The 24,525-nt window shown below is 35.6% G+C and overlaps 1 protein-coding gene across 1 annotated transcript in view; it reads right to left on the bottom strand.

Moving 5' to 3' along the window:
- Window positions 1–13,084: 13,084 nt before the first annotated feature.
- The window catches only part of RSPO3 (R-spondin 3), a 77,414-nt gene continuing 65,973 nt past the window's right edge, over window positions 13,085–24,525 (bottom strand). Inside the window, exon 5 of the mRNA XM_016157113.2 lies at window positions 13,085–15,860. Coding sequence (XP_016012599.1) covers window positions 15,676–15,860 — 185 coding nt within the window. The 3' untranslated portion in view covers window positions 13,085–15,675. The remainder of the gene's footprint in view (window positions 15,861–24,525) is intronic.

Below are 24,525 nucleotides of genomic sequence, written 5' to 3'. Positions count from 1 at the left end.
TGCCACCGAACACAAAAATCTACTTGGAGTTCCAGAAACAGCATATGCTCTTTTATGCCAGATTTTCCTCATGGACAGTGATGCCATCACTCCGTTCCTACCTTGTTTCACAGGCAAAGAACTATTCATGCTTGAAGACTGAGCTTAGGTTACCAACCACTCACCCTCGCCTGACTGTGTTCTCAAGCCAGAGACAGGGGCTCGTTCCTCTGGGCCCCCTACCACCAAGCACATATTTAGGTAAAATATATTAATAGCACTTGGGTATCTTATGTGTTTCTTCTACTGGGAAAATTCAGAGATAAGGATTTTGTCTTATGAATTTGTATCAGCAGTATTAAACATGTTGCCTGGCAAACAGGTATACGATAAATACACAATCGAATATTATAGGAAGATTAATTATTGAGAGGTATATATATGTTATATACCTGTGTGTATACATGTGTTTGAGTATATATGTGTGTGTATGTGTGTGTGAGTGTGTGTGTTATAAACTTCTGCAATTTGGAAATTCTGAATATTTTAAACAACGCACATGTAAAATCTGATGATAGCAACAATTTACAGAGCACCTACCATGTGACTGGCATGCCATATACTTTATTTTCTTTAATCCTTACAGCAACTCTATACAGTCTGTAATCATATATTCATCCTCTATAAGAGGATACTGAGAATCAAAGAACTTATTTTTCCAAGACTACACAGTTAGTGATGGAGGGATTTAAATGCAAGTCCTCCTGTCTCCAAAACTTGTGCTCTTTTTACTAACCATCACTCAGTGGGGTGACCCCAGACTTATGTCCCAGCGTTCTCTAATGATTCGGTCTAATTATGCATCTTAGTTGTTTTTTCTGAAGCGCAGTTGGATTGTTTCGTGATGCAGTCAAATGGGGATGGGGAGGAGCCAGTGCTCACAAAAGAGGGAAGTGCGGGAGACTGAGGAAGGGATACGCATAAACGGTAAGCACTGTCCTCCCGTGTTCGTGTGCTCTCTCGCTTCCTTTCTGTTCAGTTATGTGGCTGAATATGTTTTATTTTGTCACACTTAGAAGCTTGTAATATGAAAAAAAAATGCTCTTTTTGAAACTGGTGATATTAATGAATTTTTGTTTTTGTTTGATGAATTTTTGATGAAAGAGAGGACATAGTTAATCACTGAAACTGAGGACGAATCTTTTAAATTTATTATGACTTGTAGCTTGGGTAAATTTGACTTATCTCCAATCTTTGCAATATTTTCAAACTTTGTTATATGTGAAGAACATTTTAAAATTTAGAACATCCTTTATGCAGCCTGGCTACAACTGGCATTTTGGTTAATCAGAAAAAAAAAAAAAAAAAAAAAGAGAGAGAGAGAGGGTGAGAGAGAGAAATAATAAAATAACTGTTATTTTTAAAAAAGGACCCTTTTTTTTAAAGAAAAATCTAGTACCCCATTTTCATTATGTAGTTAGAACACATGTGAGAAATACAATAAATATATGTGCTAAGGACCAGACTGTTAGCAGGTAAGACAATATCTCAGACAATATCTCAGTCAAATACACCTCCCTATGGAAAGAGAAATAAGTCCACTTAAAAAAAAAAAAACACTTACATGAAATTAAATATCTTTACATACTTGTTTGGTTAAATTAGGAGTATTTATTATCCCACTAGTAATTAACAGGTTTCATTTCGTTTCATTTAAAAAAAATTAAAATTTATGAACCAGGAACATGAAATAACAGAGCATATATAAGTTTGGAATAATTTAGCTGATTATTATCATTATTTACTACAAATGAGGTATAAAGATTTTTTTAGGAGGTATTACGGTTTAGTCACAAATGATAAAGGATGCTAATGCTTTTTTTCTTTGATATTGGACATGTTGAAGAAACAAGACTGGTAAGAAACCACTCTGAGAGTTGGAGAACTCAGGTTTATTATGCTGGTGGTCCCAGAAGAGCTAACGCTCTGAAGATCTGGGCCCTGAGCTCAGGGATAATCTTACTTTTATTGGGCTTATCAAACAAAGGCAATACATCTGTTCTTAACAAGCAAAGGCAATACATCTGTTATCTAGACAGAACGGAGGATGAGTCTTCAGTTGATCTCGAGGTCGCCAGTCCCTTTGCCCTATGCAGCAAGCATGTCTACAGATTACAATGTTAGCCATTTGAGTGGAAAATTTCTCTTCATTCCCCCTTTTGATGCCCTTTAAATTCTTATAGGGCATCAACCTCCCGATCTTCCTGTCCTAGAGGCTGGTATAAGGGTGGTCCAGATGTCACAACCATCTGTAACTTTATGGACTCTAGGAATGAGCATGAGAAGAGGACCTGCAAATGAGAGAAGCCAGGATCCCCAACTTTATATTCTGGACCAGGACCCCCATGACCCATTCAATTGTTGGGGGATTAGGGCATGTCCCTTCTAGGATAGGATGACCTCAGTGTCTTTGCAGGCAGACCTAGAAACCCCCTAACTAATTTCCCTGCCTAACTCCTTTCTAAGAACCCCTTTATTATTAGTATGGATTTTTGAGGGATGGGAGGTCTCTTCTTCTGTATCTGCTTCCTGCTGAGAAGGATCATAGTCCCTGCCTACTGTGGTTTTATGGAACTTTTTCACTTTCTGTCTAATCAGGACAAAGTCTTGGGTTCCCTGCTGAAGTGCTGCCTCAGTTCCTAGACAAGAAACTTCCTTCTCTGCCCTGCCCCAGTTATTGGATATCTTAAAAGTCTCAGAAAACTGGTTAAGGCGATATAAAAAACAGAATTTATTTTGATTAAGCAAGGAATCCTTGTTTTCTACTCAGAAAACTTTTCATTAGCTTAATCACATAAAATTTCACATCAGGATTTCTCTTCACAAACCTTCTACCACTTTCCTCATTCGTTCAGTTTGTCTTTTTCCACTCATTCAGAAATAACCAACTTTAAGACAAACACCTTTCCTTCTATTCCCTTCAAAATAAATCTTCATGATTTATACCTTCTGTTATCAAAAACATTTTCCTTTCCATTATAATTATAATTCTTAACTGAACCACCATATACATATAACACAGACAAATATAGATCAGAGCTCATGCATATGCTCATATTTTTCCATCATCAGTATTTGTAATTTCCCTGAGCGTACATATTTTACGCTCAGGGAAATTACAGGGAGTGATGAAATAGATGGAGTCCCAAGAGAACTCGTTTCCCTCTCAGAGACCTAGGATGAAGGGGGAGAAAATTCCTGATTACCGAGATCTCTGGGAAGGCACTCTTATCATTGGGCCAGCTAATAAGTCTGGGTCTTGGGGATGGAGAATGCAAGCTAAATTTTTACTGGTACAGTAGTCCTGGCTTGCCTGGGTATACTTAGTATACCATGATACTAAGCCACTTGATTAACTTGTTGGTCATTTTTTTCTGGTCTCCTAACTTAGTTCAAATATCTCGTCCTAATAAGAGAGTAGGGCAGCTTGGAACTATTAAAAACTCCTGCTGAAAGATCTGATCTTCAAATTGGCAGGTCAGTGGTGGAGTAAAATGGTTGACCTTGCCTTTCCCTTCTACGCCTATGATGATTGTGGTTCGTGAGGAGAGTTTTTCTGCAAATGCAGGGAGAACAGAATAGATTGCCCCTGTATCTAAGAGAAATTGAATTTGTTTACCCATTATGCCCAGAGTTACCTGGGGTTCCTTGGTAGTGATGACCACATTCCTGGACAGGGGCGGTGAGGATGGCCCTGGGCCTCTTCAGTCACACAGTTCCCAGTCCTGGGCTACTAGATTATTGACTTGCCACCCTCCTCTCTGGGAGTGTGGACAATCAACTCTCAATGCCAGGGATGAATACTGGTTTCCTTGCATGTGTAGCAGGGGCTTGGGGGCTTTTAGGTAAAATCCTTTGTCCAATGTCCTACTTTCTTGCATTTGAAGCAAAAACTCAATGTCTCCTTATTCCCCAATTTTTTAAGGGACACTTGTTGGGTACTAAGGGCCTGGCCAATTGTGACAGCCATGATCCTGGCTTGTCATTTTTCTTTATTCTCTTCTCTTTTTCCATCTTCAAGATCTCGAGTGTTATAGACCACGAAGGCCATATATAGTATTTGGTTAGTCTGTGGCTCCATTTGCAGCTTTTGAAGCTTGTGTCTGATATCAGGGGCTGACTGGCTAATAAAATGCTGGCCTAACAAAGCTAACCCTGCAGGGGAAGTAGGATCTGCATTAGTATACCTCCTAAAGGATTCTTCCAGCTGGCTAAAAAGCTGGCTGGGTTCTCATACTTTTTTTTTTTTTTTTTTTGAGTAATGGTTTTAAGTTTCTCATAGTTTATGGCTTTTATATTTTTTCTCTTTCTTTCCTTTCATGAGGGTCTCTAGAAATTTGGCACATCTAGCCATTTCCTCTTGGGTATTATAATTCCAATCAGGATCAGCTAACAGTATTACCTCTGTTCCAGGGGCATGGCCCTGGGGGTTCCTAGCAAAGGCCTCATCTACCTCCTGATGGGCCACCGTTAGAATGCAGTCCTTTTCAATGACTATTACACTACAGAGCTGCAGATGAGCCCAACTGGACTCGGTAGCCTTTAGGGGAACTTAAGGGTGCCCAGCTATGGAGGCACAAATTTGTACCTGACAGAGTCAAGCTGAACAGGACACCCATTCACTCACTTGTTCACACACCAGGCCACAACATTGCCTCCCCTTTTTTTGAAGGCCCTGACCTATGTCTTCCCCCTCTGAAAAGACACTGACCAATGTCTTCTCCCACTGGGAAGACCTTGATGTCTTCCCCTCTTGGAAAACCCTGACTTATGTCTTCCCCTGCTGGGAAGACCCTGATGTCTCCCCTGTTTAGGAGACCCTGATGTCTTCCTTCCACTTGGGAAGACCTGACCTGTGTCTTCTAACTGAAGAAGAGTTGGTCCTTCCCTCCTATGGGTCCGATCGGGGGCTCGGCCATCCTCGAAGTCAGGGCATCAGTCCGAAAGAGAACTCGGAATACCATCAGGTGGTGTGCCTCCCCGTTTGTCTCCTAGCCCCTCCACCATGGCCTGGCCGAGCCGCTGGTCTAGTGGCTCAAAGGGCTGGCATGGTTGGATTCTTGCTGAGGCCTCCAGAAATGTTGCAAAAACAAGACAAGTGAGAGACCAAGCAGCACTTGGAGAGTTGGAGAACTCAGGTTTATTACACTGGTGGTCCTAGAAGAGCTAGCACTCTGAAGATCTGGGTCCCAAGCTCAGGGGTAAACTTACTTTTAAAGGGCTTAAAAAGCAAAGGCAATACATCTCTTATCTAGACAGAACAAGCAAAGGGGAGGGAGAGTCTTTGGTTGATCTCGAGGTCGCCTGTCCCTTTGCCCTGTGTAGCAAGTATGTCTACAGATTACAATATGAGCCATTTGAGTAGAAAATTCCTCTTCAGACATATACTGTTTACTATGTCACCTACAAAAATTTTATCAGAGCCTTACAAAAAATAAGCAAAGCGACTCCTGGGCAAGTCTTTATGTGAGAGTCTAAATTTACTAGTAGAGACTCAAGTATTCCATGTAATTGTCTTGCATAGGAAGAGAGCCTGACCAGTTGTTGTAGGCTTTCTATAAACATTAATTGAATAGAATCCCCCCAACACAAGTTGGACGCACATGAGAAGCACAGGAAACTTGGTCTTTTTGCTTGTAATTACAATGAGTAATAACAATTAAATGGAAGCGTTGCATTTTCCTAGCGTATTACACTGAAGTTTTTAGTTTCCCAAGGCAAAAAGAAGGTAGTTTTCTTGTCTATCAGTTCTAATAATAGAGCGAAATATAAAACATTTTCATATCTAAGTGAACTGGCTTAGTAACAATGCTTATTCTAGTTTCAAAGAGTAGAAAACAATAGCATTATACTATTGCTAAGAGTTACCTAATTAGTGAAAAGACATTATGTTCAGACAATATTACATTCTTTGTGATTTTAAAGTGAAATCTGAATGTCTTTGGTTTGTGTTTGGTTAATAATGGAAAACATTTTCTAAAATCAAAAACTGGAATTCATACTTTATTAACGGAACTAAGAAAAGTTAGCAGTCTCTCTCACCTTATTCGTATCCAAAACTTTGCGTTCAGATGGTATTTTGTATTTTTTTTTGCAATGTTTATTATTGCAGTCCAAGCCATTTATGTTTTAGAGATACATTGGTCAGTTTATTTATAGAGACACAGCTTCTTGAAGACAATGTACTTTGGGTGTGGGTTAAAGCTACACAGCTCTAGAAAGAATGGATGTGGCTGGTTTTACTCCAGTGTGTTCTCTGTTATGCCTTTCATTTCCTTTCATTATGAGAATGTTGTTTTTTCTTTTATTTCCTTTTTCTTTCTTTCTTTTTTTAATCCTGTTAGGTTTTACATGATTTACCCTGTGACAAAGAGTTGAGTTCCTGGGGCTATTATCCTGACAGGAAATTAAAGAAACAAAGGGGAGAATGGGTGACTGGGTCTTAGTGCATTTTTTTTTTTATGAGTTGCAAAGCCTTTAGTGATTATATATATATATATATATATATATATATATATATATATATATATATATGTAGAGAGAGAGAGATTATATATATTTTTATATATATATATATACATTTTATGACATGATAATTTTGTACCGGTGGTTGCTTAGCAATTATTTCAGTACTTGCGACTCATCTGCCTCCCGATTTAGTCATAATGTGTGAATCTAAACTAATAAAATTAAGAAACAACAACAGCTCATCTAATCCTTTATATTTCTTCATGATCAGTAAGGTGCATAAAATAACTTTTTAAAGAGTATGTTTACTTACAAATCTGGCTTCTGTCAAAGGTGAAATGGGATTTTCCCATGACACCCAAGATACAGAGCAGTTGGTTGTGTTCTGATAGAATCACTAGTGCTTCTCACACCAGGCTCAGTACTGGCTAGTGACAAGGGGTGAGTGTGGCACGAGGTGGCCGTGTGTGTGCAGTAGGACTTCATCAAGATTGTGGAGTTCTCGAGTACTGATTCTGTTATCCTTTTTTTTTTTTTTTATGTGTTACAAAATAAAACGATATTAAACTGTAAGGCCACAACGAGAAAGTTCAACAAAGTTCTCATTTTCCTCATTGTGGAAATGAGGAAATGAGCAATGTGGGGGAGCATTCAGTGAGGGATGTAGGGGAGCATTTTCTTTGAAAATTGTTTTGGACTATGAAATAGCAATTGATTTTCTTTCAAAGGCTGTTTTTCCTTACCTCTGTTTTGTTGAGTCCCCCAGAGTGTGCTTAGTTTTTTTTTTGTTTTTGTTTTTTGGGAAATCCAGCCCTGAGTTGGTGGGAGTGCAGGCTGGAGACACTGCAATACAGAAGCTGGGAACGCAGGATCTAGTCAAGGCTGGGGAAGTTCTGAGGATGGTTTTGGACTAGGGCTGGTATGGAGTCTTTGTAACCATAATGCAGTATTTTGCAGGAAGACAGAAACCTCATTGTGCCAATTACAATATGTATCCGATTCTACTTTTAATTCTTTCCCTTTAGTGATTTGGGAATCAATTTTGTTCTGAAGTATTCTTCTTTATTCATGTTTAACTTAATAATTGAGTTTTTTGCATAGTGTTGCAGCTAACACAAGAGAAAGCAGGACAACTTGCTCCTTTTTGTTTGAGGATCTGAAATAATCTTATACCTGGCTACTTCTCCAACTAAAATGCTACTCAAAGATTTATTTTATTTTTTCAATCCTTTGAAGTACTTCTTGGGTAGCAGGTCAAGACCTTAGTCTTGCTACCTAGTTCAGTAGTTCAGTCACGATTGCTTTTACAGATTTTCCTTCGAACTCTTAATTGAATCATGGTATTTCTTTACAAAGTTAGATTCTGTATTTTCTCATTTCCTGGTTTTTTTTTTTGTATCAAAACTTATAAAATTATATAATGAAAGCAGTATGTTTTCTTATCATTTTTAAAGACTGAAAAACATTAATATTTGCTATGAGTGCCAGAGTTGGTACAGCAATTCTTACAAAAATAACACAAGGCTTTTAACTATCCCTAGAGACTTTATAGAAAAATTTAGGGGAATATTTATGTAGCCTATACATATGAAAACACTATCTAATTATGAAGGTTATTGGTCTCTCAAAGCACTGGTGCTATTTAGCTATAAAATAAGGATGACAAAATCTATAGTTTATTTATTTATTTATTTACTTACTTATTTACTTATTTATTTATTTAAATGATACTTCATTAATGAGTGCTATGGTCTGAATGTGTCCCCACACACCCAATTCATATGTTGAAATTCTAATGTCAAATGTGACAGTATGAGGAGGTAGAACTTTGGGGAGGTACTTGAGTCAGGAGGGTGAAGTCCTCATACTTGGGATCAGTGTACTCACTAAAGAGGCTCCAGAGAGCTCTGTAGCCTCTTCCTCAATGTGAAGACACAGTGAGCAGATGCCATCTTTGAAGCAGAAAGTGGGCCCTCACTAGGCACCAAATCTGCCAGCACCTTGATCTGAGACTTCCAGCCTTCAGAAGTGTTGTCTATAAGCTACCCAGTCTCTGGTATTTTGTTCCAACAGCCCCAAACGGACTCAGACACATAGGAAGTAGTTCTATTGACTGGTTTTATATTCATTTCCTACAGTGACTATAGTAAACCTAAGACAAGTGATGCTTTTCTCCTGTCATTTTTCTTTGGTTTATTAACTTTTGTTATTCTTTGTCAGTTTAGTCTTTATTAATTATTATGTGATTGACTGGTTTTTTGGGGGGTGGGGGGAGGAGGAGGCAAGGGTGGAAAGGGTGGAGGCAAGGAAAGTGATATTGGTTCCGAATTTTGAATTGCTTAGGCATGCAGAAATATTTATAACCAAACACTCTATTTTGATGATTGTGGAAAGGATAATTTTCATAATAAATTTGGAAAATCTGGAGACCTAGAACAGCACATTCTAATGGTCTCCTTTTTCCTATAAATAATACCATTCTGGATTTGATTGGATCATATGGAAATACAAATTAAGTACTATTGTCTTGACCTTTTCACATGTTGCATATTAAGCTGTGCTTTAAATATTCTACAGTCAACAAGCGGAAATATTGGTTTACCACAATAATTCATTCTTCCCCCCTCCCGCTCTAAAAACTCCAACATTTTAAAGGAGACTAAGATGACAATCAAGAAAGCTAGAATTCATTTGCATGAAAATGACTCACTTTCTTAAATTGACTCCGCTTGTCTATGTCTTTTTGGAATCATAAATTATTCCTGCTGCTGGTTTGGATAAAACTAAAACCAATTTTCCTGTAGCATTTGGTGTGTTCCTAAAGTGAATCATAACCATTTTTTACTGTGGGCAAAAGAATCAGTAAGGGCAAACTCAGTGATAAAAGGGACCTACTTCTAAATAGTTACCACATGAGGAAAATCCATTGCATGTTAAAAACCAAGTGTTTTTATTTTTCTAAATGTCTTTTGTTTTGCTTTATTAAAATACTGCTTTAAGAAGTGTAAATACTTTGTTTTCCTTGGTTTTATATTAAAAGTAGAGGAAATTACTAATTATTTCTTTTCCAACTTATTCTTAGATAAATTTTTAAATTAATAGGTATTTTTTTTTCCCTCAAACTAGCCGACCAAAAAAAAAAACATAAACAAAGTACAGGACCAGAGCATGAAAAGAGGCCAAAAGCCTGGATGACTGTCATTGCCACTGTGGAGGGTCCGATGCCCCAAGGCTCGGAGCGTGGCTTTTTATTTTGTTCTCTTTTTCTTGGCATAGCATTCTAGAGGAGAGGCAGTACATGGTTGTCACTAACTAGTTATAAAGATGAAAGTAAGAGCCTCATCCTTTTGAGGATCACAGTTTTCTCTTTCTTCCAAATCTTGAGACTGTCATGGCCAGATGGTTAGCTGAGCTATTGCAGAACTTCCTATCTTCTGGGAGGTGGGACCCACAGAGAGCGAGCATGATCTGAGGAGAGAGAGCATGCTCGTTAGCATCAACTGACTCAAAAATGTCTCTGGTTTAGATTCAAGACTTAAAGTAGCTTATACGATTGTGTTTGGGCACCACAAAATTTACAAAGTGAAGTGGTGCCTTCTGCTCTACCTTTGACGTAGCTCCAGTGCCAGCAGCAATAGAAAAACATGCCAGAAGGAAATACCGCATGCTGCATTCTCAAATTTGTGGCCATCTCAAACATTAGTGCTTTTATTAACTCCTTTTTGGGAAGGATATGGATAATTTCCTCTAAGAATAGTTTTTAGTGATGTCAACAGTATGAGGAGTGGGGAAAGGAAATCTGTTTTCTGTAGTTAGTGAATAGCTAGCAACAACAGTAACATATATTTATTGTGCTTTACAATTTCAAAGCACTTATAAATGTATCATTTCAGACTTTATTATAAACGTAGATGCCGCTGTAAAATTTTTAATGAGCTGTTAAATTGATTGAAAGATATACCTGTTGCTTAAAATCTACCTGTGATAGAAATTTGATAGGGATAACTAAAATAGTAACTGATATTAGCAGTGTAAAAGCTAGTACATCAGCTGAACTTTAATTAGCTAGAAAACTTTGGTAATTAAATTTATTATTAAGCTTTGTTTAAAAACAATTCTAATATACATTTGCCAATTCTCTATTTTTAAAAGTAAAACTTAATCTTTAGTAGATGACTCAATATCTTGGATTGTCTCAACATCATTTTGAACAACATTTTCCATTACACACAACTGTAGATCTAGAAGTGTAAGATATTTTTCAAACTGTTTATCAATCATACTATTTTATGGTCATATAATTCTGTCTTCTGAAATTATGTTGTCAATTTTCCAGCTCATGGAATATTTTAACTAGTAGAGGTTCTCTTATAACATTATTTTAACAAATATGAATAAAAGTGGTTACTATTTTTTACTTACTTTCTCCTCTGTTCCCTTCCCTTCCTTTTTTTAACTTTCCTTTTTAAAAATCCTGTTTATATGATACACATGTTACTCTTTGAATTACTCGAGAGGCAGAATGGGCAAGAAAAGGTATGTGACAAAATACTGAAAAAGAATGTCTGAAGTACCTGGAGGAAAGTGAGGCATTATCTGAAAAAGTCGTTTTGGCAGTTTCCAAATAGAAAAGATTTGTTGATGTTTCTTCCAGTATTATTGCAATTCTGAACAAGGACTCAAGAAGAGATAATGGTATTGGCAAATATACTGCTTACACTGAAAGAGAACTGAATTAAGAGTCCACAGTTATAAAGGGCTAGAGCAATCCAGGACATTTTTCCAGGAGCCAAAACTGTTGTCACTTTCTGTCTGAATTTTGGTCTTTTTCTGATGGCACGCAATTCTCATTTTTCCTTTTACCTTCAAGCATACTTGCCACTTCTCATCCACTGCCCACCAGCCATTCCACAGGCCCTCTGGAGCTCACACACACACACACACACACACACACACTCTCTCTCTCTCTCTCTCTCTCTCTCTCTCTCTCTCTCTCTCTCTCTTTCTCTCATACATACACAGTCATATGTGAGCTCAGATATAGAATTGAGTATTATTCTGGGATGAGCTCTCAGTAATTTGACTTCTCAAGCTTCTCCTTCATAAGGTTCTAGTTTAGATCATGAGAACATACTTCCATCATGTGTGTCATAGACATTCTCGAAACTATAGATAAATGTGGTTTTAAGGGATACAATGTGGAGAAAAGTGTAGGCTTTGTAGTCACCCAGGGCTGACCTCCAGTGTCATTGGTTGCTAACTGTATGACTTTGGGTACTTCTCCGTGCCTCAATGTCCTCATTTTTTAAAAACAAGAATATCAATAATGCTCTCAGAGGGCTTTTGGAATGATTACTCAATATAACTTAGTCAAAGGTAAGTGGCTAGCATAAAGGGAATATAGACAATTTTTTTTTTCATTTTTTTCTAGTAAATCTAGAAACCTAATAAAGGTAATAATATACATTTAGTGGATTAAATGTTATTGCTTGCTATGAGAAAAGTCTCATTTGATCCAACCACCAGCTTTATTTAATCTTATTCTTTCAGTGAGGAATGGATTTATATTGGCAACCAGAAAACTTTATTTGTATTATAAGAAGTAATGCCCTATTTGTAACAAGTTAGCTTTAAAAGAGGCCTTTTCCCCCTAATTTTCTCAGAAATAGTAGTAGTTATACTGAGAAAGTCTATTCAGTTCTTCTTCTATTAAAATATATCCATGGAAAAGATGGAGTGTCTATTTGTGCTATTTATAAAAAATATATACTTTAAATAATAAGTAACTTCTTAGTTTTAAGAAGATCGAAGCAACACTGATAATTATATTTTAGTTATGATTATTCATTTCATTTCCATTATTCTCACATATATACTATTCCTTGAAAGTATTACATGTGTACACTTATATGAATATTATCACATATCATTAATCAAGAAATTAAATCGATTTCTATGTGTGACTTGTAGAATTAGTCATTATGTTTAATTGGTATTTATTTATGTACAGAATACTTATTATTGTAACAAGTGATTAACTCTTTAATTCTCATAACAACCTTACAAGATGGGTGCTTCTATTTCCTTCCTGCAGATAAGAAATAGAGGCTCTGACAGACCACACAACCCACTCAAGCTCCCACAAGTTATGACCAGTTAAATAACAGAACTGAGATGTTAACACAGGCTGTCTAATTTTAGTTAGCTACAGTGAATTTCCCACTTTCTCTGCTGCCTCCCTTTGTAGAAATCAGCCTCTGTTCCCGGTATTAGCCATACATATATATTTCTTCTTTCCTTCTCAATGTTATTCATGTCAGTATTTTAATAACCGCTAGTGTAAACAACTTTTAATAATACCAGAGCAGGAGTTTAATCTGTATGCTCTTAAGAGCCTATACATTTCCACTTGTGGGAAAAGCAGGGTTGTGGAACCCAAAGGACACTATCACTAATGAGGACTCGGTAGGAGCAGGATCATCAACTAACAGAAGTGTCATATACTCCCCTAACTAGGACTACAGTGATCATTTCCAGCCTGCTTCTCTCATGTCATGCATAAGAAGTAAGGATCCAGAACGATTAAGTAATCTGCCAATGGTTAATACCTGGGACTGGAACCTAAATCGAGTGATAGAACAGACTTCCTCTTGGTCATAAAACAGAGACCAGAGCAGGAGTGTGGGTGAGACATAGATAGATTTTTGTTGTTATACTTTCTCAATTTCCTTTGCAGTAAGAACTAATCAGCCATCTGTTACCATCAACAGTTTACCAGATCTTAGAGACAGAATCAGAGCAGGAAGTTAATGCCTTCTGTGACCAGAAATTAACCAGGAGATTTTTGCTCCACGTTGAGTGGGCTGTTGGTATAAAGATCATAATGATTTCATGTGCCTAAAGATCTATTACAGGTGGATTGAAAATTAGTTAAAATTGATGCTACTTGTGTCTGTGTTTATGTTTCACCAATGTATAAATATTAATGTTAGTTTTCATTTCTTTTTTTCTTTGTCATAATTCTACCTTTACTTAAGTGCTACATCAAGGATTTAGGTGGTCTATCATTTTCTGGAGGACCACAGGGTAAAAGTCTTGAGTCGAAACACATGGGAAGATGTGATAGTCATGTGCCACAATTGTTGTGTCCTGGTTTATTTAACCATTTTTCCGGCACTGGATATTTAGGTATAGACCTTCCTAGTAATTGCTTGTTGAAAGAATGAGGACAATGATAAACACAGGAAAACACACAAAAATATTTTGGCCACTTATGCTTCACTAGATAAGACTGAGGACAAAGATGATGTTTGAAACCAAGCAAAAGATTTAGAACACGTGAACAACCTTCCGCCTAACATAGTTTTGTAGAAAAAAATTTGTTTATCCTTGGTAACATAAGTTGTAGTTGAAAGTAGAATTTTTATATATTGGGAATAGATCTAGTTAGTCGAAACATTTATTTAATGTAGACAAGAAAACACCAGAGTAAGAAACAGGAATATACTGTTCAAAAATTTTGGATTTTGGAAGAGCAAAAGGGAAGTGGAAATGAATTAAGCCAATCAGTCAACATGAACAATATAGCTGTCAGAGAAAGAATGACCAGGGACAGGCAGCCAGAAGGCCAATTTAGTGCAAGTTCTTTAGAAAGCAGTGAACTTTAGAGGGCTAGGAAGCATGGTGACAGAGCTGAGTATCCTGACATTACAACAGGAAGGTTAAAGTGGGTCACGAGATTCTGTGCTGCACGCTCAGAAGTGCCTTCTCCTGCCTTAAGCTGGCTGTACCTTCTGTGAAACACTGGTAAGGCCTTCAGATAGGGTAACTTCAGTCCCCAGTGAAGTCTACAGACAAAAAAAAATGGAGAAGAAAAGGCCAAATGTTCAAGATGCAGGAGGAACCAATGTACAAGAAAAAAAAAAGTTGAATAAATATCTCCTAATACTCTATAAATAAATTTCAATTGGCTCGCATCCAAAGTTGGATTCGAAACGAAAACACTGGGAAATGTAATATGTTCTGAATTACATAGGATACAAAATTTTCTTTTCTAGTTCATGAGTCTCTTAAGGGCAACAATTTTCACGACAAACAACAACAACAAAAACAAACAATAAAACAAAATGAACAAAACATTAAAAACTATCAACAAATATATTTATTGTGGTGGCTGTCTCCTCTACTAGATACACCTTGTTAGAAAGTAGCATCCCTTTTAGTTCCAGGTGAACCATTAAGCAGGTAATAAAATTCTTTTCCCCTTGTTGAGAAAGAAAACACGTGACTTTGCAAACATGTTATATTCTCCTTGCTCTAGTTTTTGTTTTCTATGAAATCAGAATTTTCTTCTAATAAGTACAATTTTGGTTTTGGAAGTAAGTTACAGGTACATGTTTACAGATTTACATGACCCCAGGGGTAGCAGAGACGGAACCACACAGTGCTGACATAGATCAGAGACCTGTTTCAGGTAATCACAACCCTTCACAGTTTTGTAAAACACAAAAGTTATCTCCAATTCCATGGTTTCTTCCACATTTTGCCTTTCTCCCATACAGTTTATTTAACCCTATATGCACTCTCATGCTTGCAGAAAGACAGGATGAGGGCAAATTGAACCAATCCTAAAACAGTTGTTTCTGTGGTGATAATTCTTAATGATTCCAAATGCCAGGCCCTAATATCTGAGGTCTCTCCAGATCTCCTGGACAAAGCAACACTGTCCTTTAAAAGATGTTTCTCTCCTCTGATCTCTTATTTGTTTTGAAGGGATATTGTATCTTTGAATTTGTAGAACTATCTTTTGCTTCTTAAAACAATAACTTCAAAAAATATTTTTTATAGAGAAAAGATGTTGTTTCTCCAGATGTCATCATTATGTTGTTACATCTTATAGCCTATTGATAATTATGTACAAAATTTCTTGTCTCTTAAAAATGCACAGAAGCATGTAAGGTAACCATTCGAAAGCATCCCTTCTTTGAACTTTGGGCTCTGTGTTGTTAACTAAGCTTGTATGAAGATATAGCAACTATTTGGAATGTTGTTTAGACTGAGCAGTAACTGACACGTTGTCCATTTGTGGTCCTAATGGCTAGAGCATCTGTCCTGGGCATCTGGTTGAGATAGCAGCATCATGAGTCTACAACAATCTCATGGGACCCTCTAGTGTACAGTGCTGATGGATACCGATTTCTGTTTATCTTGGACCTTCCGCTTCTTCTGCTGCTGTTTGTTTTCTCGTTGTTCTGGGGTTTCTCTGCTGGGTTCCAAACCTTTGTTATCAGGTATTGCGTCCTTACTTTCTTCTTTGTTAAGTTTTTTTCTTTTCCTCTCCCTTCCTTTTTTCCCTGAAATGAAAGGATGCACCTTTAAAAAATACATTCAATTATATTCTATTTGGTTATTCTAATTTATAAAAAGAATTAAATTTTTCTTAGGTTGCATACCATACCCATAGATACCAAACATCTACCATTTGTCATTCACTCAAGTACTCTTTATTAAGTCCATACTATATTTCAAGCAATATAAATGTGAAATTCATACAAAATATAATGAAGCAACTTATATATAATTGTTCTGAATTCTATAGCATGCTATTGTTATGTTTTGTAACTATTTCACATGATAGTTATTTAAGAATATTTATTAGAAAGTTTTGAATAGATTTCTTGCCACATAAGAATTTATTTTTATTAATGTGTATATGTTATCTGGCTCTTATTAAGGTACCATTTTGTATTCTAATTTTTCCAAGTAGCAGTTACATATTTGCAATTTGCAGATATATCTGCTTGCCATGTACTAGAAAAGAATCAATTCGCACAAATTTGCAAAAAAATGGTTCACGAGGAATAATATCAGGATAATTGTACATACTTTATTTTAACACAGATATTTATATGTTGACATTAATTTCCATTGCCATTGTCTCTACATGCAGGTGTGGCAGTGGCTATCGCTAACTCCATGGTATAAGCTATTAGGGCAAGGACTTTATGTCTCTCTATTAATCAAATCAGTAGATAATTATTGCATATATACAGGATTCCATGGAGACTTTAAACTGTGTTTGAAGCATAGATTTTAATTCAGATTTGCACCATGAGGCATTTTACAAAGTGTAACAACACAACATTAAGGTTTTCATGTGAGAAGGCATATTGCAATGTAGACTGGAGCCAGGGGGAAGAACTGAATTTCATTCTGTTGGCATTGGAGAACTGCTGAGAATTTTAGAGGAAGAGAATAATTTGATCAAAGTGCGTGAGCCTGGCACCAAATGGGATGGATCGTTTTTATTTATTTCTAAAAGTGAATAAACTGGATGTTTTATTGTTATCTAAACATTTTAGATATACTATCATCAGTGTAAAATAATTTTTAAAAGCATGGTTTCATTAACATCCATTAATACAGATACCTCCATGAGTAATTACTGATTTAAATCAATATCATAATAAGTGAAAACTAGGAACCAACAATTCCTTGATGTGGAACAAATTCTGATAATTTGTATCCCCACCTACCAAATCATATAAAAATTTGGTATTAGTCTCTGTCTCCAAAAAGCCACTTTGGACAAAGGTATTTTGGAGAAATTATTTTCATGAGAGAACCAAAATATTTTCACATCCTGAAATAGGCTGCAAATATTGAATTCAGTGGTTTGGCTTTCCTTTTCTTGAGCTCTGGTTACAGAATCCAAGGGAGCAATATTATTAATAGTGCATACGTGTACTCAGCCAATACGGTCTCCTTGGATTAATGATTTTTTGCCACAACTAGCTTTGTCTGAGACTGTGTTTACAAAACCTTCGAGTTACTTTATGAAAACCTGCTTTGTTGGACTCAACATAACACATCTCCAAATTCTGGACTCTAAAAGTACAGTTAACAAAAATGAGAATTCGGACCACTATAAAGCAAATATAAAATTGTCGTGGATATGTAGAGATGAACAAAAAAATATTAGAGCCTACTATTATGTCTAGGGCTAAACTAGTTGTGCACTGTTTTTACCAGTGCCATTTTTCTTTCTACTTAAAAGAATATTGCTGGGTTAATAAGATTCCTACTGATGAAATCCATGTTTTGTTTGGCTTTTTCCCTCCTTGCCCTCAAATACTGGCTGTAACTACTATACGTGTGAAGTGTTGACTTGTACCTGGTAACCAAGCAGAGAAAACTAGAGTAAATTTACCTTCCTAAATATTCAGAATAATTTAATTTTCGTAAAGGCACACAAACTGAAAGAGAGAAATGCCAGTTTTCATGGTATGTGCTTGATTTTCAGAGGGACATGACTGCAGAGGTTAGATTACATAATATTTCCATTTTGAGGAGCATTTTGGAGGTGTTCAAGTTCAACTCTAAAAAAAATTGTCCGTAAAAATCATTCCAAAGTTTCATTAAAAAAAAAACAAAACTACTGACCCCAAACAAAATGTTATTTTTATGGAAATCATCCAAAAGTTCAGTGTTTGACATTGTTCTCTTGATGATGGTCCAACATCTTACAGCTGTGATCCCAACTATAATGTTTTGAACACTTAAGGAATATATTGTTTCTTTCTTGGTCACAGATTGATTTATATATTTTCAGCCACATGTGACAACATACTCAATTTACAGAGCATTTCTGCTTATTAGCAAACTGATATCATTGTTTTTTAAGACAGACAGAACCATTTTGGGAAGTAGCTTGAAAGTCAGTATTATAGCTTTACTATCCCAGGAATAGTTATTTTGTCTGGGCAGTGAGTGAAAGGGGACGCTCTAGTAAAGTAAAAGGAAACTAGCACATTGTACATTGTTGTTGCCCAACAGAGGGCTATTGCACAATAGAAAAATGGGATTATTATTTTTTACAGGCCATGTGTTAGTGGTTGGAAATGCTAACTACCCTTTTGCATAAATAATATATTTTCCTCTTGTCCAAGAAATAAAATAGAAATGCAGGAGAATGGCTGTAGTCCATTAAAAATCACGTGCAACTTGGGAAATTTTGCAAGGCTTTCATTAAAAGGGACTTCTTTTTCTATTCTGGTGACTTTTCCATTGATGTGGTCAACAGTTATTTTTATACTTTTTTGGGTAATTTTGTAAACTAAGCATCCCAGTTATCATGACCTTACATATATGTCTCTGTGCTGTCATTCACTGATTGTGTGTGTGTGCACACGTGCCCCAGATTTAGGCTGTAGAGCATTCTTATGATTAAAAGAATGTTCATCTTCCCTTAATGTTCCAACTATGAGTGTGGTGTTTGGATAGAGACCATTAAAGAGAAATTGTCATTAGCAATGAAGTATAATATGAGCCCTTGTAGGGAAGCACTGTGGTGGAATATTTAAGAACACTGTCTTTAGAGTTAGAAAAACTTGGTGTTCAAATTCTAGGTCTGCCACTAACTTGCTGTGTGGCTTTTGGCGAATTGTCAATATCTCTCAGGATTAATTTTCTGATAGTTAAAATGTGGACAATCAATGCTACATGTTAAACTCTTTAAGAATTCACAAATGCTCGTAAAACACTTAGCATAGTGCCTGGCACACATCAATCATGGGAGAAATAAAAGCAACTGTTAATAACTCATTACATAAACATGAATTAAGTCTCTACTCCATGCCAAAAAATGTGCTAAAACCTGGGGATACAAGGGAGATATGGAGACAGACACAATAATTACAGTCACAAGCTAATGTTAAAATAGAGGTATGCACAAAATCCCACTGGGAGCATAGAAAGAAAAGCACCGGACTCTGGCAATGGAGCCTGAAAAAGACTCCCCAGATGGGGAGATGTTTGACCTGAGCCTTACTGAAAGAGCAAGAGTTTGCCAGGCTGATGAGGGAAGAAAGGTATGTGGGGCAGTAAACGATATATCAGTGGCATGAAGGCATGCAAGGGCATGGTGAATCTGGGAAACTGAAAGTAGATTTCTTTGGTTCGATCAGAGCCTATATATAGGATATTCCCCCAGAGAAGCTAGAAAAATAAACAGGGCTTGATTGCCATGTTAGAAGTTTGTCCTAAGGACCTTTGGTACTGAAAACTATAGAAAGGCAAATATCAGAATCTGAGAGCAGGGCAGAATTTGGATGTGTCTGTGAGTAGTTTCGAAAAGACCAAGAGAGTATTTTGACATGTAATATTATTTTCTATTTCAGAAACAGTTCTACAAGTAATAAAAATCCATAGAGAGAGCGTAAGTAAGCAGTGACGGGTATTTATTCTTGAGTCTTAACTTTTCAGAGTAACTAATCTCTATGCAGGTCATATAGCCACATATTGTTTGATTTTGTTGCAAACCAGTGTCATGTAATTGAATAGGTAATTGACATTTTTGAGATTCTGAAATTAGTGCCTATTAATACAAAAATAGAGTCATTTATATAAACGCCTCCTAGGGCTTTCTACAGACCAAGGAGGTTTGCTGCTGTTTCTAAGCATAGATGATGTTGAAATGCATATTCTTGGGCCCATCCCTGAAGACTGTGATTCAGTAGTTTTTATGATGGAGCCAGGAACCTGTAGTTAATCACTAGTTCACCCCAATTTATTCTGATGTGCAGCCAACTTAAGAACCATAGGTGTAGATCAATAGAAGATCCAATTTTCTTAAACATACTCTCGAAACTTATTTCATATCATATTATTTCTCATAACTTCCTATATTTTTCCCCCAGGGGATATAATATATTTTTTGACTTCCAGTCTACTAATTTCAAGGCAATTTTTCTGATTAGGTATATTTGAAATAGATACCTAGACACATAAGGAAAATTTGTTGCTCATTGTCTTTTTTAAACCTACTCAACTAGAAATATTAACTAAAAAAGAATAAACATGTAAAAAAAGAACAAAGAGAGAAGGAAATAATCCTGAATCATTTTTCCTAAATTATGTATTGCATATTTAAGTTGCAAGCGAAAATAAAAACTATAAAAATTGCTCAATTATCCTATTAAATGTAATGAGGTTATAAAAAGTGTTTCCCTATAATCACAAATAGAATTTCTTTATTGAGAATTACTCAAATTATGAAATCAGCTCACAAGTTTCTGGATGCTTAGAAACATCTGTTCACAGGTCTTTACAAAAGCAACGGCTTGGTGAATTTCTTTCAAGCCACCACTAAGGGGAGCCATTGAGCTTTAAGTAGCTCCGCTTCCAAGACAAACTAAGATACTCTCTCAAAGCTAAAAATGTGTCCCACTCTCTAGACTGAGGACTAAATAGCACTGAATCTATAATTTGAACCAATTAAATAAATATCCCATTAAAAATTAAAAATTCTTCCTAAGTCTTTTCTCTATTAGGTGTGGAATAAAATTCAATAGGAAGGAAGCCCATGGCTTTATACCTTCAAAAAAAGCACAGATGTGAAAAATGCAATTAATCTGAAAATTTTTTAATCTAGAGTTGGATGTGATATTTATGTATAGTGGATGAAAATTCCAATTTTTGTTCCTTTTAGTTAGGAAGTCACTGGAGAAAATTTGTAAAGATGGGAAAATTGCTACTGTGTAACTTCTTCAGCAATTACAATTTACTGTGTAGATACATATGTAAAGGCCTTTGAACTGTTGGCTATGTAGAAACAGGACTGCCTGACCCAGTGGTGAATAAAATAACTGAAAGTCAGCAAGGCCAAGTTCCTTCTCAGATATAGTATTAGCAAGAGGAATTGAATTGAAAAAAATGCATTCAAACTTTCGTCTTTTGTTGCTTGTTTTAATAAAATAGAAATAGTTATTTCCTTGCCTTTATTTTAACCTAGAAATTTATTACAATATGGTGAAAAGTGAAAGAATAGAAAACTTTTTTAAAAAATAGTAGGCACTTAATTTCTCCAAATTGAAATGTAAAGCTACCTGAATTTTCTGCTCTATCATTTAACACACGAATTAATTCAATTGCATTTCTATTTAAGTTCCAAGATGCTTGTGATTAATTATTCACAGAAAAATAATTTGACATGTCATGATGTACTTTACTAGATGCTGTTAATTTGGGAAATAACCTTGAATCCATTTTTGCAAAGATAGCTCTGAATATTGAAGCATATTAAGATGGAAATAGCATTTTGCCACCAATTGAAAAGGGCCAATTTAAGAGATGTGTTCTAGTTGTGTGACATTCTTTTTGGAATTTGGAAACAAAACTGTCCTGACTGTAAGTCACTGAAAGTTAGTTTTAAAAGGTGAAAGAGGATAAACCCAAGCTTCTTAACATGGTACTTAAGGTCCTTGTCCTCTGTGACCCGGCCCCTTGCTTACTTTGTCATCCATTTTGATGGCCTCACACTTGTCTTCCCACTACCCACTGCACTTTACTCACCACAACCCACAATGTTTACTGATCCCATATATTTGATACATTTACCTAGAATGCATTCTCTATCCCTTGATCTAACTCAGCCCTGATGTATAACTCTCTGTCCACATCTCACTGCTTCACAGAAACCTTCTTTACTTTCTTTATCTTTTCCTTGACAAAGTTATGTAGGTTTCTCTTTTTTCCCCATAAATTCCCAATTAGTAACCTGTTGCAATAATCAAGGTGAAGATGACTTGGGTGATCTATTTTTAAAAATAGGAAGAGTAGTGATAACTAAGATTTAATGAACACTTAAATGTACTACACATACTTCTTAGTAAGAGCGCTGAGTCTACAATCTCTATGGTAACCCCCATTTAACAGATGAGGAAAATAAGGGCTCTTAACCATGACACTCTTCTGCCTCCACATTACGTCCTGATAGAACGCCACGTGACATGGCACCCTTGTTTTATTTCACTTTTGAGCTACGGAGTTAAAAAAAAAAAAATGGCAAGGAAAGTGTCCAGGTGTGGACTACCAACTTATTGAACAGATGGGTTTGACGAAAATTAAGACTTAGAACTTAACTATTCAACCTCTTGAAGTTTGAATTTTCTGAGCAACTTGCTCATCGGAACAGCATTTTGTGTCAGCGCCATTTCATCACTTCATTGGTTACTCTCTTTTCTTGTCTATTCTCTTTTTTATTGCCACAAGTATATTTATTTTTCAGCATTTCTATTCCTCCTCCAATAATATATAGATAGAATATACTACATACATAATTTGAAAACTACTTTTTATAGTATATAATTTATCTCTAAGTTAGAAACTTTATGTTACCTTTAAAGTATCATCATTACATTTCGAAATCCTAATAAAATTATCAGAGAGTTTTATATTTTGTTACATTTAATACCAAAAAGGAAATAGAAAAATTGTATGAGTTTAAATTTTAAAATCCCACAGAGGTTTGAATGCAATCCTATCATTTCATTTTATAACAAACACCATAATATTAAGAATCACATTTTTTAGAATCTATATTTAATTGTAGAAATCTACTCTAGCATAATAAACCGTTTTTGCCAAATCAAATATTTTTCCTTTGACTTGATTATGTCAATAGGCCTTTACAGATCTTTTTCTTGCCCGTTGTTTAAATAATTTCATTGCTCACTGAAGACTTAGAGTCTAAAATTTTAAATTTTGGCTCTATATCTTGACAGATGTTTCCACAGTCCTATCACCCAAGGTAATTCTATTCCACCTCATTACTTCTGTTACCTAGAACTCTAGCCCGGACTCCTTGCATTCAAAAGGTTTGTTAACTAGAGTCCAAAAGAAACTGTTAAAAGATATTGACTATTTCATGCTAGAATGTATTCCTGTTATAAATCATGTGCTAAAAGAATAATTAAAGGAACAAAGAGAAAGAAGTACCCCCCTAATTTTTTACTATTTGCAATATTTATAATTTATTCATTATAAAAGTAAACAATATCCTGTATTTTATTTTATAATATTTTTAAAACATACAGCTTTACAATTTATATTACATAACTATTTTAAGTTTAGTATTCTTAATTACCTCGATTAAAAAAAATAGCTGTCGACCCAGCTGAAATGTGCTATGAAAATTTTAAAAAGTTTAGTATTTTTTTATGTAGGTTTGTTTCTCTTGAATCAACTACCTTGGGTTAAAAGTTCATTTGAAATTAGTAATTTCAGTGTTTCCTTTTTTTCTTTTTCTCAAAATCTCTTAATTTGACTTTGAAATTCTATCCACCACATTAGGCTAGATTACAAAACTCTCAGAAACTAAATTATACACATTAATTTACATGTTGAAAATTTCTGGATCTAAGCATGTTTTCATAATGTTTTGAACTAGATTTTGAGTCTTAGACAATTGTATCTATTGGATAAGCATGTTAAAACTGAATTTACTTGCTGTCGAAGGGTATAATGATAAATTTTACCCATTAAATCCATTCAAATTTTGTTCATTGCTTTTGCCATTAAATTCATGACTAGTTTGTAAAATGGATATTATTGCTCCCCCAAAAATGACTATATGTATTTTGATTATTTTATATACTGTTTATGAACTTATAGTGAGGGGATTTGTAACATAATCTTCAGCAATTTAGATAGTAGTGTGGCTGACTCTCCTATTTAAAGAAAACAATGACACCTGTCTAGCAGCACTGTCAAGTGTCATCCCCCCAATTTTCCGTTTAGAGCAGTCTTCTCAAAGTATTTATGACTGTATCAAAAATGAATTGATGTGTTTATCTTTTACAGAACGTTCATACTCTACTTTGCCTCCCTCTTCATTGCCCACGTTGGACTTGAGCAGGCTGCTGCTATAGACCACCATCTTATCTCAAGGCAGAGAACATGTACGGGTCTATGAAATGCTTGTGTCAAATATTTCTTTCATATTATCCTTTAAAAAAATCTATTTTAGTAATTTAAATATTAAGAAAAAAACAATGAAATAGTCTCTGTAGACATTTCTATCATACATATACTGCCAAACTTAAAGTATGTAAATAGTATCATAGATAGGTTGTCCTATAAAATTATTTTGAAGCAGAGTACACAATTGTATTCCAGACCACCTATCAAGTGATTTCAGTAAGAAGTCTGGAAAAAGTTATATCTTTAGTACTTCATTAT

The sequence above is a fragment of the Rousettus aegyptiacus genome, unplaced genomic scaffold (assembly GCF_014176215.1).
Source record: "Rousettus aegyptiacus isolate mRouAeg1 unplaced genomic scaffold, mRouAeg1.p scaffold_m13_p_1, whole genome shotgun sequence".
NCBI classification, from domain to species: domain Eukaryota; kingdom Metazoa; phylum Chordata; class Mammalia; order Chiroptera; family Pteropodidae; genus Rousettus; species Rousettus aegyptiacus.
Note: the sequence above shows the minus strand (reverse complement) of the source record. Positions and strands in the feature narration are given on the sequence as shown.